The 15,932-nt window shown below is 42.9% G+C and overlaps 1 protein-coding gene across 1 annotated transcript in view; it reads right to left on the minus strand.

The window, feature by feature from the left end:
- Positions 1-15,932, minus strand: part of KLHL14 (kelch like family member 14) — a 122,275-nt gene that overhangs the window by 15,046 nt on the left and 91,297 nt on the right. Inside the window, exon 4 of the mRNA XM_073583733.1 lies at positions 837-926. Coding sequence (XP_073439834.1) covers positions 837-926 — 90 coding nt within the window. The remainder of the gene's footprint in view (positions 1-836; positions 927-15,932) is intronic.

The following is a 15,932-nucleotide window of genomic DNA, read 5'->3' on the forward strand; positions in this document are numbered from 1 at the left end:
ACGCTGCGAGAAGCTGGTGTCTGGCTATGTTTAACCTCTACATCAGGTTATAACAGCCAAAGGGGATATACTAAGTCCTATGACCCTTGTCAAGAAGGGGTTAAATAATTTTTGCAGTAGTCATTAAAAGTGATATTTTATGTTGAATTTGGAGTAACCACTTGTGATGTTGGTTGTGCTGAGCCATTTACTGTAAATAGCTTTTGTTTCATTGGCTTATTGAAACAGAAAGTTTATACATTCTGCTAATGAATATAGTTTGCAAAGGGGGGAGATATTTTTTATTACGTCTGTATATACAGAATATATGAACATACAATTGTCTCATCCATCTACAAAGGTCATTCACTTATATGTGTTGTGTGTCCCTGTTTATATTCTATTGCACTCTGCATCTTCTCTTTAAATTCAGCTCAAAGTCTTTTAAGTGTTCATATTTCTTTTGGCTTTTTTCTTTCTGAGTCAACACTTTTAAATATTAATGTATTTTGCACTTTTAGAATTACTCAGCCCAGCATTAGGATGCACTGCAATTTAACATGGTCTGATAACTTTTTCATGTCTTTGGACGGATTTCATTTATTAAAGTAAGATTATTTAAATGTAATATCTCGGGCTGATGTTTCCCTGTATTGCCATCATTTTAGATTATACAAGGGGAGTAGATGAATAAAATATCAGTGCATGCGTTAGCAGTGGTGCAACAATATGTTTAACCCTGTAGGATGAACACACCGTAGCACAGAGGGAGAAAAAGCCGACTTATAAAAGTGATATTATGAGAGAAGCAGTGTCCGGTCTCGCACATACAGTATATGGGAATTCTTACTACTCACCATTAGGATTCCACTGGTCTTCTCCTCCTAACACAAACAAAAAGTTTTCTACTTCAACCACACAATGATGGGCACTGTTGTATGGCATGACTGAAAGACATAAAATAATACCAGTATTTTATATAATCTTAAAATAAACTTTCTAGGACTTAGATTATTGTTATTGCAATATATCTGTAGATGTTATCATACACTCATGGAATATCACATCTACAAGAATACAAATAACACAGCCGAACCAAATACCATGTGAAATGCCAATAGATACTTGTAATTGATTTTGGTACATATACTAACAGTTTCATTTGATCTAATTACACTGATCACGTAAAAGTTATACAATTGAAGAACCAGACATGAAGGGACAGAACAATGTTACATTCATGCGGAGCCCTACTCCTTCCCAAATATCAGGGCAGGGCACAGTACTGATCAATCACAGATGTTCTCAAACCATGTCCTCTGGTCAGTTGACTGACTTCCGGCTTAGCCTATGAATGTGCTGAGCGGGATATCAATCAACTGAATAACGGGCATAACAGGAAAGATGTGGCGACTGCTCAGTGCTATGCACGGCCTTGATGACTGGAAAGGAACAGGGCGCCATGCAAATATAACATTGTTTTCTCCTTTCTACAATGATTACAACCTATGACAGAAACATGCTCTACATGTTAATTATCACCTATAACATGTTTCACTGGTACTTACATAGCGAATCTGGACCTGCCAGGTTTCCTTTAAGAGAGAGATGTCTAACTCAAATACAAAGGGGGCCAAAATTAAAAGTTGTGAGCTTGCCTCGATATTTATTTTAAAAATGTCTACAATTGAGGAAGTTTTTTCCTTACCATCAAATATAATGATGAACCTATCTATCTATCTATCAATCTATCTATCTATCTATCTATGTAGTCTCTGTCAGTTTTAGCATAAAGAAAATGAGAACATGTAGATGTTAAACATATGACCTCAGTGATGAAACTGTGCTCATCACTAAGGCTACTTTCACACATCAGGTTTTCGGCGTCAGGCGCGATCCGGCGTCGTGCCGGAATGCCGGATCCGGCAAATGTTTTGTAAAACCTGATGTGCCGGATCCGGTTTTCTGCCGGATCCGTCTTGTTCTTGACAGACAAAACCGGATCCGTCTCATCCGGTTCATCCGTTTTTCTATCCGTTTTTTCGACGGATTACGCCGGATCCGGTTTTTAAAATTGACCCTTGTGGCCCCTCAAGGCAGAGTACACTGGCAGGATGACAGAGTGTGAAAGATTTGTGCCCTAACCAAACTTGTGTACCTTCTGGACCAACAGTATATACCTTTGCCAACCAAAGTTGGCTATCTTGTCATGGTCTACTATTTTTAGCTTTAGGCCACAGGTGTGTACCTGGTTGTGTTTTATGCAAAGTATTTCACCTTTTAACAAAAGTTGTGTACATTGTTAGGAAATCACCAACAATAAACACAACTTTTTAGGTGAAATACTTTGCTTCAAACACAACCAGGAACACAACTGTGGCAAAAAGCTAAAATTTACCCACAGTTATACCTGGTTTTGAATACCTTTTTACCTTTGAAATACCCTGTATTTAACCTTTTTTTTAAACATAGTTCGCCGCAGAAAGAAAAGACAGACAACCATTGTGAAACGATAATTTAACTTTTATTTAAAATTTTTTTTTTTTTTGCAAAATGTTTTTAAAGTGCAAAAAACTTTTTTAATAAAGGTTTTAAACCCAATGGGCATTTTTATTAAAAAACACACATTACAAATCTGTGTATTGTGGGGTGGAAATACTGCTGGAGGGGCTGCGGGACACTTCGACACTGGGTGTGTGGAGAGAGGACTGGGATCGTGGTGGGGAAGGAACAGTTAGAGGTGAAGGTGTGGAAAAAACTACAGAATGGGTGGACATGTGGGAAGCAGAAGAGGTGGTGGGTGGTGGAGTGGAGGGTTGGGCAGGGACTGTAGGAGCAGATGATGTTGATGGAAAGTTGTATGGGGAAGGAGTTTGGTACGGGGAAGGAGTTTGGTACGGGGAAGGAGTTTGGTACGGGGCAGGTTGCTGGAAGTGGGGAGATGACTGGTACTGGGGAGGTTGCTGGTACTGGGGAGGTTGCTGGTACTGGGCAGGTTGCTGGTATGTAGTAGGAGGGGGAGGATGAAAAGTGGCTGGAGGGGGTGCAGATGTAATAGGAGGGGGAGGATGGAAAGTGGCTGGAGGGGGTGCAGGTGGAGGAACTACAGTGGTGGGAGGTGGAGGTTGGGAGGTAACCTGCTGTAGAGCACCGTGGCACGAATGCATTACATGCATCTGCTGGGCAGGAGAGAGCGTTTCCATGCGCTCCACAACAGACCTGAAAAAGGTGTGGTTTGGCGAAGATCTTGCTTCTGAATGCATGGTTTGCAGAAGTGTCTTCACCTCCAGAATGCTGGAGTTGATCTGCTGAAAGCCTGCGGAGATTTGCTCTGACAAGACTTTGAGACAGTTCTGGAAAGATGCATTCAGATGCAATAACTCTTGCGCATAACTCTTTTCCTGACCCCTCTGCCGCTGCCGCCCAGTACCCGCAGGTGTACTAGAGGCGGCAGGGGCAGAAGGGTGGGGTAAAGGGAAAGCGATCTCCTCACCAGCAGCTTCATGTAATGTAGGCGGCCACGATGCTCCTGTGCTGGTGGATGGGACAGATGGGTCGAATGTGTGGGAAGGCAGGGAAGGTGCAGATGTACCGGGGCGGTCGAAGTGTCCCTCAGTGCCGGTCTCCTCAGGGATCGCCTCAGAAGGGTCCAATCGTGCAGGCTCCCGAGTGCTGCTCACCGTGCTGTGGAATAAAGAGAAAAAAAAACAATTAAAATACTGACATGGTATGGCCCTGGCTGAAAAAAAAAAGTTACATCTTTTTCACATGTGGTGTGTAATATTTACCTTCTGGTGAGCATTGTTTCCCGGAGGAACGACAGGGCTTGTGCGTACTTGTACTTGCTCCTGCGTCCTCCAGATCCACTCGGGGCCCGCATCTCTTTATTGAACTCCTTCTTGAAACGATCCCTCACAGACCGCCACCGATTCACAATTCTGTTCCCTGAAATGAGAAAGGAGTGGTTAGTATACAACATCAGTGTTTCACAAACTCCAGTCCTCATGGTCCCCAGGGGTCATGTTTTCAGGATTTCAATAGTAAATAGAAATCCTGAACACATGATCCGTGGGGACCACGAGGACTGGAGTTCGGGAAACACTGGTTTACATCAAGCAACCGTTACTGTATATACTTACGCTCTTTAATCTGGTCCCGAGCTTCGAGGTCCTCCCAGCGGCCCACAAGGAGAGAACAGATTTCCTCCCAGAGTCGTCGGGTAATGATCAGGTCAGCGTGGCGGCGGTCAGCCATATTCCAGAGCGGCTCCCTTTCTCTGACGAGATCGATGAGGCGGTCCACATCAATCCCTCCATCCTCACCGTCAGAGTCGGGAGCACGCTGTGAAGGCTGTTAAAGAAAAAGACAAAAATAACATAATTAGCCTCCACAAAAGAAATGAAATAAAAAGTGCAAAAAAACAAAGCAAAAATATTTATACTTACACGCTGGTGACCGCCGCGTTGCTGTCGCCGACGACCCTGGGAGGCACTGCGAGGACCTCTGGGCCGAGCACCAGATTGGGAAGACTAGAGAAGAAAACAAAAAATGTTATGAGTTTGGATGTAGGCATTTGTTTGCTGTGTGTGGTCTGCAGAACATTGTTTTCTATGTGTTGTGTGTAGTGTGATGTTGTGTTTCTGCGTTTGATGCAAAAAACTTACGAATTGTGAGCCCACTCCAAGCGTCTGTCCACCCCTTCCTTCTTCTTCTGGGAGCTCCTCTTCATCTTGTGATTCCTGTTTTGAAATAAAAGGCAATGAATAGACATATATTACAGAGATGATGGATTTTGGAAATAAAAACTTACCGTCAAACGCTGACGATGCGAGGGAGGGCTCCCAGAAGAAGATGTGCTGTCCTGTTGATGGCCAGACTCCATGGCTGTGGGTATTGCTGCTGCCAGTGATGCCATTTCTGCTGCTGCTGCTGCATCTCTTTGGCGGCTGTTGAATAAAGAGAAACAAAGGGCCAATGAATATCTTGATATTCCATGGCCCTAGTTTGGAGGAATGGGGGATTTGATAATTACCGTCTCTCATCTGCTTCTGGACTCCCTTCCCGTTCAGCATGCTGCTCCATTTGGGGTGTTGCTGATGGTGCTGCTGCTGCATCTCTTTGGCGGCTGTTGAATAAAGAGAAACAAAGGGCCAATGAATATCTTGATATTCCATGGCCCTAGTTTGGAGGAATGGGGGATTTGATAATTACCGTCTCTCATCTGCTTCTGGACTCCCCTCCCGTTCAGCATGCTGCTCCATTTGGGGTGTTGCTGATGGTGCTGCTGCTGCAGATGTCTGCTGCCTTCTCCTGCGCCTGGTTGCTGTCTTGGGTGGCATGTTGGGTGTGGCTGAGGGTCCCATTGTCTTGCTTTTATATATCTCCTGTGGGCAGAGCTACTGAGCATGCTCAGACCAAAACAACCGGATCCGGCCACCGGATCCGGCGCATTGCGGCGCTCATAGGCTTTCATTGTGTGAAAAAGCCGGACGCGCCGGATCCGGCGTGTCCGGCTTTTTCGCCGGAGACAAAAAACGTTACAGTAGACGTTTTTTCCAGACGCCGGATCGCGACACATTGCGACACATTGCCGGATCCGGCGATAACCGGATGAAACGCATGGCCATCCGGCGCGATCCGGCGCAAATGCAAGTCAATGGGGTGGAAACCGGATCCGGCATTGCATTTCGCCGGATCCGGTTTCTGTCAAAAGCGCCGGATCGCGCCTGACGGCGAAAACCTGATGTGTGAAAGAGGCCTAAGCCACCCACAGCCAGCCAATGAAAGAAAGAAGTCATATTTTTCTAGTTTTAGGTTTGAAACCAAAAAGGGCCATTATGTTGTTATGCTAGGTTAAATTTGTTAATGGCCACGGTGTATCTGTAGACTTCTAGAATTCGCTTTTTTTGGTTTTGCACTGAGTACATTTGGGGGTTTGACCGCCCCCTTCTCAGCCAGGTTTTAAACACAGTCAGGCCCAGATCCTACTCTGTCTTATTGATTGGCAGTCCGGCTCTTTTTGGTAATCTGTCTGACTTGACTCCAATCACCAAAAAGAGCCGGATCTAAATGAATCCCTACTAAATATGTGTTCACTGCAGGTGAACACATATTTAAGATGAAGTTAATGTGTCCGAAACCACGCCCAACCACAGGGCCTACTCGCAGACAGCCAATAAAATCAATGTTTGGCCGGGCTTTGGTTCAGGTGGGCCGGGTTTCGGCCATGGGACACAGTAATGTTACACTCAGTGAGAGCCATTCAGAGAATTTAGTTTCTCTTACAGGGGTGCCAGCTCCCATCAATCCCTGCAGGGAGCCGCTCTTTGTCTTGGTTTGGTCGTGCGCGACCCATCACTACTCTGCCCCCTCCAATTTTGTAACACATTTTAAATGTGCTGCTATTTATTTACATTACTCTTGCAATGTTATTCTAGGTTACATTTGCCTTTTGAAAAATTATATTAATGAATAATCTAAAGAACGATCTCCTCCAAATTTAGAATATTTTACGAGTCTTATATAAGCTGTAAAGGATATAGGACGGTAGAAGTCTACACGACAAGAAGCCTGCAGAGAATGACCCCACTTTATTGCTTTAGGAAATGTTCTTGTCGAAATCACGCTTCCCTGAAACAAAGCCTGTTCCCTTCCACCAGTTGTCATGGGAATCTTGTACATACTGATTTCTTTTCAATTCTTTCAGCTAATATATGCTTCAATTTATTTGGATTAGTTTAACCAACCTCGAAGTGTCATGTCCTGGCTCGTACGTTACACCTGTCCATAAATGTCAGGTCCAATTTTTTTGGAAAACATACAAATGTACCACTATCATATCATGTAAAGTGGCTGGAGCATTAGTCAGAAAATCATGTCCTTGCTCATCTCATCAAATGGACACCACCTTAAATCTAGGTGAGGACAAAGAGGGAAGCGATGTGCATGTTGAGGCTGGGAATTTATTGCTGGACACGGATCAACAGAGCACTTAGAAAACCAGTGCAGTGGGAAATCAATATGACACAGGGCCAGCTCTTTCTCTATAAACTTCTGCCAAAGAGAAAAAAAAGCCAGACGAACTCACATGTGAATTTTTTCAGTTATATATCTCTCATTTCACATGATTTACTATCTCCTTCTTGCAAAATGCAGCAGTGCAATATGGAATGTTTAATGATAATTTTTATCATTCTGATGCTACAGGCTTCCTAAACTTGGCTGGGCTTTCAGGAAGATTTATCAAACTTTAGCTCGCACACATTTCCTATTGTATATTACAGTTTTTTATCATTTCTAGAGCAAGGATGTTATCGATATCACATGAAACTGTCTTATTAACTGATAACAGGGAAATTTCTGGATTATTTCAGGCACAGAGTATATGCAGGATTGGCTTTCAAGCTGATCAGCATTTCAGCTATTAATCCCAATTAATCACATGTAGTTATTTGGTAAATAAATGTGTATATATCTGTATATCTCACAATGTACAATGTGGGACACGGTGGATCTCTCCATTGATTTGATATCTGTGCTTTTCAGTAATGTTAAACAATAATCTGACAGATCGGATAATTTCATATTTTATAACAAATGTGCAAGCTGGAGAAGAGAATAGGGCATAAACACATCAGAATGTAAAAAGTCATAAAATTGCAAATACTTTCCAAAAATACAAGGACGCCTGAAGATCAAATATCTGTTTTTTTGGACCAAATCTTAAAGGGAACCTGTCACCAGGTTTGTCCCATGTAACATAAGGTCACCACCTTTCAGCGCTGATATGCAGCATTCTGACATGATGTCTATATGGCCCCAATCCATCCTGCAAGACGAGAAAAAGACCTTTCATAACACCTACAGGGCAGTCTGGTCTGCTTGGCGTCGCTGTCTTGTTCCGGTTCCCCCTCTTTCCTTGTGATGTCGACCTTCATCTTTCTTTATGTGTATGACGCATCCTATGTCACCCACACAGTGTCCCCGGCATTTCACTTCTGCACATGTGCACTTCTCTCTGCCCTTTTGAGGGCTGAGCAAAGCACTGCAGTGCGCATGCACAGGAAAAGGCCAAATAGCCCCAGCGCATGCGTACTGCAGTACTTTACACTGCCCTGGTCAGGGCACAGAAGTACGCCTATGCACGAGTGTGATGCCGGGGCGACCGTGTGGATGAAGTTGCACACGTCATCCAGGGCAAGCAAGAATGAGGACAGTATCACAAGAAGATGGGAGGTGCCACACCAAGACTAGCGATGCACATGGGACCAGATCATCCCACAGTTGGGTATTATAAAAGCTGTCTTTCTTGTCTGACAGGCCGGATTGGGGGCATATATACAGCATATTAGAATGCTGTATATGAGGGCTGAAAGGTGGTGGCCTTACCTCACATGGGACAAACCTGGTGACAGGTTCCCTTTAAATAACAGGGTTTGTATGAGATTAGAAAACATCTGTTCCTCCACACTCCCCCCAAAACAGTGCTACTCTTATGCATGGTTTGTCTTGTATCACAGCTCATTCTCATACAACCTCTATAAAAGAAAACTCCACTCTTAAATAACAGTTTATACTATTGCACAGTTATGTCTATATGGAAGCTTGTGTAAGGCCTCATTCAGACATCAGTGATTTCTCATGTACGCAAAAAACAGTGCAAGTTTTGTCGGAATGCCAGTTTTACCATCAGAGATTCATCACTTATTTTCACGTATGAAAAAAACATAAATTGCAAAGCTTCTCCTATTCATTGCAATGTCAAAGGGGTTGTCCAGGACTTTTTTTTATTTACGGTATTTATTTTTTTTACTATGGGCCTAAAAACTAACCATCTGTAACTAATGGAGGCAACTACCTACCTTTTCTATCCAGCTCTGGCTCGGCGCGCTCACTGACCGCTCCTGACGGCTATTCAGCTGTTCTACATCAACAGAGCATTTCTTCTTCTGGGCTGCCCTGTCGATGGGGTGTGACTGCCAATTTCATACTGATTGACAGCCAGCTTCCCACAGTTATGCAGCCGGGAACCGCTTGTCAATCAGCAAAACAACAGAAGAGAAGTCACTGCTCTGTCGACGTGGTGTCAGCAGAAGCTGCTGAATTGCCAGCAGGTGCAGTCTGTGATGACTTTGTGCCTGCAGCGATCGCCGCTAGGCACAACAGGCAGGTAGGTAGCAACTACCTGCCTGTTAGTTCTTAGGCCCGTAGTAAAAAATTAAATAATCCTGGATAAGCCCTTTAATTACGACTCGGTAGGTGTAATTTATATGCACAATGTGGATCTAAAACTGACATGTCTCTGTGATTATTTTGCAGGCAGTCTTCAAAAAAATAGGGACTACAAAGGGTACGTGTTCAATCCACGAAAAACCCAGAACTTGTACATGAAAAACGGACGCCTGAATAAGGGCTACCTCTGTAACTCATTTATTCTGTTAAACTTGCGGACTGCACAAAAAAAAACAACAGAATTTAAAGTTAGTATTACGTTAGTATACGGAAAACCTCAAAACCAATGTAAAAATTACTCTAAATTTGTGTTAAAATTGAACTTTCCCTTTAAGTTAACTAATTTATTATCTATTTGGCAAAATGGGAGTTAATTTTTCTTGGAAGCTGTGATATATAACATTACCACAATTGCAAACACTGCTCTGTAAAGGATAAAGTAATTGTGTTTTCTACAGTAACTCTCCTTAGGGTACGTACCCACGGTCAGTAAATGCTGCGTGTTGGACACTGCGTACATCTGCAGCATCCAGCTGTTACAGCATAGTGGATGGGATTTCAAGAAATCCAATGTCCACTCTGCGTGCACAGACACCCGCGGAGACGGACATGTGGCACTTCTTTCCAGACTGCAGCATGTCTATTTATCTTGCGGAGACCCGAGTCTCCGCACGATAAATGTCACCCATGATGCAATGTATTGGACGCGGTGATTCTGCATGGTTCAATGAACACATGCGGATTCACCTGCATTCAAAAGTCGGCAACGGTTTGGACGCAGCGGACATGTGCAGCATCCAAATGCTGCCAATTACTGACCGTGTGCACCCGGCCTCACTGTATGTTGGTGAATGAGTATTTTTGGCTTTTCTGACAAGACTTACTATACTACTTCCAACAGGTGGCACTATAGAGTTCAAGTCCTCTTTTTCTCTGAAGAGGCAATTTGCATATTAAATTTCCCAGAGGAGAATTGCACGGCGAATAAGCCTCCTTACCTTGACAAGCCAGAGCTGGTATGTTACTCTCCACAAGGAGAAACCTTACCCCTTAGGCCTCAGTCCAGAGCCTCTCACCTATCCAAAACAGTTCTCATACTTTGCACTGATGAGGGCCAATAGCCCGAAACATCGTGTCTGCAAATTGAGATCCTGATTTGGCTTTTATCTTGTCATACAGCAAGACTCGTTAAAGGGTTGATTGTGACTTGTAGGATCACTACTTCGAACAGGTGGCCCTATAGAGTTCAAGTCCTCTTTCTCTCTGAAGAGGCAATTTGCATAAGAATTACTATATACACTAATTCCAATAAATACCATGAATAATGTGTATCTGACATTTGTGCATTTTGTTAGAAGTGTCTGTCAGAGGTCACTTGCAGCTCTAAAAATATGGGATAAAATGGCAAGGTTTAGCGCTGGCTGCTCTGAATATCAGGTCCCAGTAGAGCCCTTGCCTTCACTTTTTAATCCCAATACAGGGATGTGGACTTACACAAGTACACTGGGTTGAGTCTTCGGAGTAGATGCTGGTTATAACCAAGAGGGTATACAAGGTGCAAAATCATATATACAGTAGTTACATATTTAAGTAGGTTGAAAAAAGACCTAGGTCCATCAAGTTCAACTTTTCTCCACCAACTGTACACTTTGTCGCTAATTTAGCTATAACTCACAATGTTCTGCATATCAAGGAAATCGTAATGCCCTTTTCTGAAAGCTGTTATACTGTTTGCCATTACTACCTTTCGTGGTCGGGCACTCCACAGTCTGACAGCTCTAACTGTAAAGAACTCTTTCCTATTTAGCTGACCATCCTTTTTAAAATATGGAGTCCAAAACTGGATCCCATATCCTAGATGTGGCCCAACAAGTGATTTATAAAGGGGTAATAATACTTTGGGATCGTGGAAATGTATCTCTCGTTTTATACATCCTAAAATATTGTTTGCTTTTGAAAGGCAGAAGAATGGTAAGCAAACAGGTTGATGTTAGAACGTGAATAACACAGGCTGAACAAGGGCAAAACTGCAGATAACCAGAGTAGTGTTCACTATAACTGGCAGAGGACACTCACTCTCAGGAGGTTAAGTGAGGAGCAGCTCCGCCAAGCAATACTAAGTTCCAGTAGTAAAGCAGGGCTATCACATAGGTTGCCCTGTGTCGGCCTGAAGACCGAAGCAGAAATATAGGGGACAGCAACTGGCACGGACAGACTATAGTTTGTTTTGTAAAGCTATTTTTAATTAGCATAGAATAAAGCTGATCTCTACCTGCCATAAATTCATTTTGTAGTCTGAGACTCAAGAGGGAGAGGGAGATCCACTACTGTATAGATGCAGTTTAGTGTAGGGTCCCAATCATACAATTTAATCAAAATGTGCATTAATAACCTTAAATTTATGGAAGTGGTCAGGGCCGCCAAGAGGGCATTACTGCCCTTACTGGCATATGGAAAGAACACCGTGAGCACAACTCAAGATGGTGCTAAGGTTAGGTTCCCAAACCGTTAAAGCAACAAATATGAACCTAGCACTCAACTCAACAAATATGAACCTAGCACTCAACTTAGTTGAGTGCTAGGTTCATATTTGTTTCCTTACTGGCATCGGGCCCCCTCTCTTCTGCTCACCAGGCCCCAGCGGCAGGATACTGCCACTTCAGTAACTGATCCTTGGAGGCACGATCAGTAGAATCTGTTGCCGTACAGGAGATTCTTCACACACGGCAACAGTTAACAGCCACCAGCCAATCACAGGCCGGCAGCTGACGTCAGCAGGCATGTCACCGGCGTATGACGTCACTGTCATACGCCGGAACGAAGGTCCGCACCTCAGATGCAGCTAGTGGAGGACATCGCTGGATCTTGGCCAGGTAAGGAAAAACTGTGTGATTTTTTTGCCCACGGTCTGGGGCTGCCTTATATACTATGGGGCTGCATTATATTATGGGGCAGGGCTGCATTATACTATGGGCCCGAGCTGCCTTATACACTATGGAGCTACATTATACTATAGAGCTGGTGCCTTATACACAATGGGGCTCCTTATGCAGTATGAGGCTGCATTGTACTATGGGGCTGCTGCCTTATACACTATGGGGCTGCCTTATGCACTATGGGGCTGCATTATACTATGGGACTGCTGCCTTATGCACTATGGGGGTGCATTATACTATGGGGCTGCTGCCTTATGCACTATGGGGCTGCCTTATGCACGATGGGGGCGCATTATACTTTGGGGCTGCTGCCTTATACACTATGGGGCTGCCTTATGCACTATGGGGGTGCATTATACTATGGAGCCGCTGCCTTATACACTATGGGGCTGCCTTATGCACGATGGGGGTGCATTATACTTGGGGCTGCCATATACTCTATGAGGCTACATTATACTCCTATGGGGGTGCATTATATTATGGGGGTGCATTATACCCCTATGGGGCTGCATTATATTATGGTGGTGCATTATACCCGTATGGGGCTGCATTATATTATGGGGGTGCATTATACTGCTATGGGGGTGAAATATACTACGGGGGGGTGCATTACACTACTATGCGGTTGCATTATACTATGGTCTGTGTTATACTATGGGGCTGCTTTATATCACTATTGGGCTGCATTATACTACTATGGTGCTGCATTATACTGCTATGGGGCTGCAATATACTACTATGGGGCTTCATGATACCATTATGGGGCTGCATTATACTACTATATATGACTATGGGATGCATTATACTATTATGGATGACTATGGGGGCAATATGGAGAGACATGAGGCAAAATGGGAGGGCACATGGGATCCTGAATATGGGATATTATTACTGTTACTGGGATTAAATAAAGGATATTATTTTTGAGGATACTGTTTTCAGTGTGGGGGAGGAGAGGTCCTGTTACTGTGCAAAGCGACATGGTCACTTTTTTCTTTATCTGCCGTAGTATAGAGGTTGGGGAAAAATTGGGGAATGTGCTCTAGATAACTGTGTTGTTTTCTGCACAGACGAGCCCTGGCTGGAAGAGGTGATGGCCATCTGAACTGGATGAAAAAGAAAAGTGAAGATGAAGGACTTAAACTAGAGACGTCACCAGTGAGTCAGTGTGTTACTTGTACACTTACACTATATACTGTATACTATGTACAGAGTTTCTGTTTATCATGTCACTGGTGATCCCTGTATTACCTGTACACTGACACTATATACAGATCTCCTGTGTATAGTGTCACTGGTGATCACTGTATTACCTGTACATTTACACTATATACAGAGCTCTTGTATATAATATCACTGGTGATCACTGAATTACCTGTACACGGACACTGTATACTAAGTACAGATCTTCTGTGAATAATGGCATTAGTATTGTGTTTTTTTTATTAATGATCAGTATTGTAGTATTCAGTCACCATGTGGTGGTAACATGTGGTCTGGTCATGGTGTGGCGGCATTTGTTCCTTGTATGTGCTATTATTCGGTCACTGTGGTGGTAATATGTGGTCTAGTCATGGCGTGGTAGTATTTGTCCCTTGTATGTGGTAATATTGGTCACCATGTGGTGGCAATATGTGATTCGGTCATGGTTGGTGGTATTTGTCCCTTGTATGTGAAATTACTGGTAATTTTAAAAATTGAAAGATAAATAAAAATATACCTAAAATTTTATTGGATATTTTAACAATTGTTTAATAAGTTACAGTAGAGTAGAGTTTGGCCAAAAGAGTCAACCTTTTGGCCAAAAAAAAGCTGCTATGTATGTGATCTAGTGATGGGAACTGTTAATGTGTGATTGGTGAGGACATGGTGCAGAAGTGGAGTTTTTCCAAGAGAGGGCGGTGGGACTGTGGAAGGTTTGAGGGGTGGAGGCGGGGCTAGGGTGGAGTTTCAAGGGGGCCCCGAAAATTTTGGCAGTATGGGGCCCTGAAATTCTTAGTGGCAGCCCTGGATATGGTAATTATAGCAGCAATGTTTGCCTTTACATCACAGTTATCTCTCATTTTTATTTATTTTTTGCATTGTGTCTTCCCGGCTGTGGCTTATCATACATGATGGCACTGATGGTCAGTCATGGCGTCTTTAAGTATAAGTGATCAAATTAAGCACAGAAATAGGTGCAAAATGCAGAGCTACCAGAACAGTGGAACATCCAAATTATGGCTATCATGGAAAAATTATTACTTTAACATATTCTCCTTGGTAAACATGAATATCCTCATTAGCTCCCTTGCAAGTTGCATTATTGTATATTATCTAGCTTTAGTTAAGCTTCTACAATGCCTAAAACTGAGCAGACAATGGAGCCCCTGTGGTTACAAGCACCTTGTGACTAACTGCAATTCTCAGAGGTTCACATGTAGAAGAAGGGAAAGTGTCCTAGTCACAAAACTGACTTCTTAAAAAACCACTTGGTAAAACACTAATATTTAATTTCCACCATTTAGATCCAATTAATTATTGGAAAACATTTTGCATCGGCAATGCTGCAGATTACAGACAGCCAAATACTCCTATCTCTGCCAACTATTATTAGAATTAAAACTATATTTCTGAAAGTATAACAGATTGAATGTTTATATTCATATTACAGAATAAAAAAGAGAAAGTAATTAAAAACATTGGTACGAAGTAATCAATAAAAGATAAAGGAGACAGTAATGACATTTGCAAGGCTAGAGAATAAAGAATAGAGAAACATGATGCTAGCCCATGGTGGATATACAACAAATACTTGTGTGGCGCTCCAGCAGAGAAGGTGTTAAGGATAAGTTTTGTAATCCGTCCTAAAACACAGCACACCGTATGAGTTTCTAGCGTGTCAGTCAGTGAGTTAGAGGGAAAGGGTAAAGAGAAGCTAATCAGGATGAAATGAGATTAAAGGCTGTCTAATTTTACAGCAACTGTGATCCATCAGGCACTGTGAAAGTGACAGTGGAAATGAGTGATGGAGACAGACAGGTGGGGCCGCACATTCCACTGATTTATCCTCAAATGCACTGGGCCTCATTTTATTGAGTGAACATGACCGCATTCATCAAGACTGTCATCTAAGCCCACTTCCCTCCATTTAAAAAGGTCACTTTACCAGGAAGGAGTAAAAGAGTAGGGGAGAGGCTCTTTCAAAACAGATTTAAATTCTCATGCCACTTCTTTATAATAGATCAATCAAGACTCCGCAGTGCTGTATACAGAGCTTAGGTACTCGCTGCAGTCTGGTACCTAGCAGAGAGGCCACAAGACAGCTACTCTATCCTCGTTGTGCATGCCCCAATAATCTGCCATTATTTATTGTACCTGATTATCTATGGTTGTGTTACTTACATTGACACATTAAAAGAAAATACGTCACTATGGCAGAACATCTATACAAAATTGTACCTCCTAACTCACCCTTCAATGGTGCGATCACCATAATGTTCAAGTTAAAGGGGTATTCCCATCTCCAAGATCCTATCCCAATATGTAGTAGGTGTAATAATAATAATAATAGTAATATAACCAAATACCTCCAATTAGTAAAGTAGTATAGTTCTTCTGATTCACTATGTCACTTACCCCATGTGCAGGGCATTGCAGTAGCTTAGATATCCATGGCTACGACCAGGTAACTAACTGTAACTATATAAGTGGTCGTAACCATGGATACCTAAGCTCATGTAATGCCCTGCATATGGGGTAACATGTGCTTATCAAAACAATCTTCTGCAGTAGTATATCCCCAGA

The sequence above is a fragment of the Dendrobates tinctorius genome, unplaced genomic scaffold (genome assembly GCF_039654945.1).
Source record: "Dendrobates tinctorius isolate UK_male_01 unplaced genomic scaffold, ASM3965494v1 ptg000081l, whole genome shotgun sequence".
Taxonomy (NCBI): domain Eukaryota; kingdom Metazoa; phylum Chordata; class Amphibia; order Anura; family Dendrobatidae; genus Dendrobates; species Dendrobates tinctorius.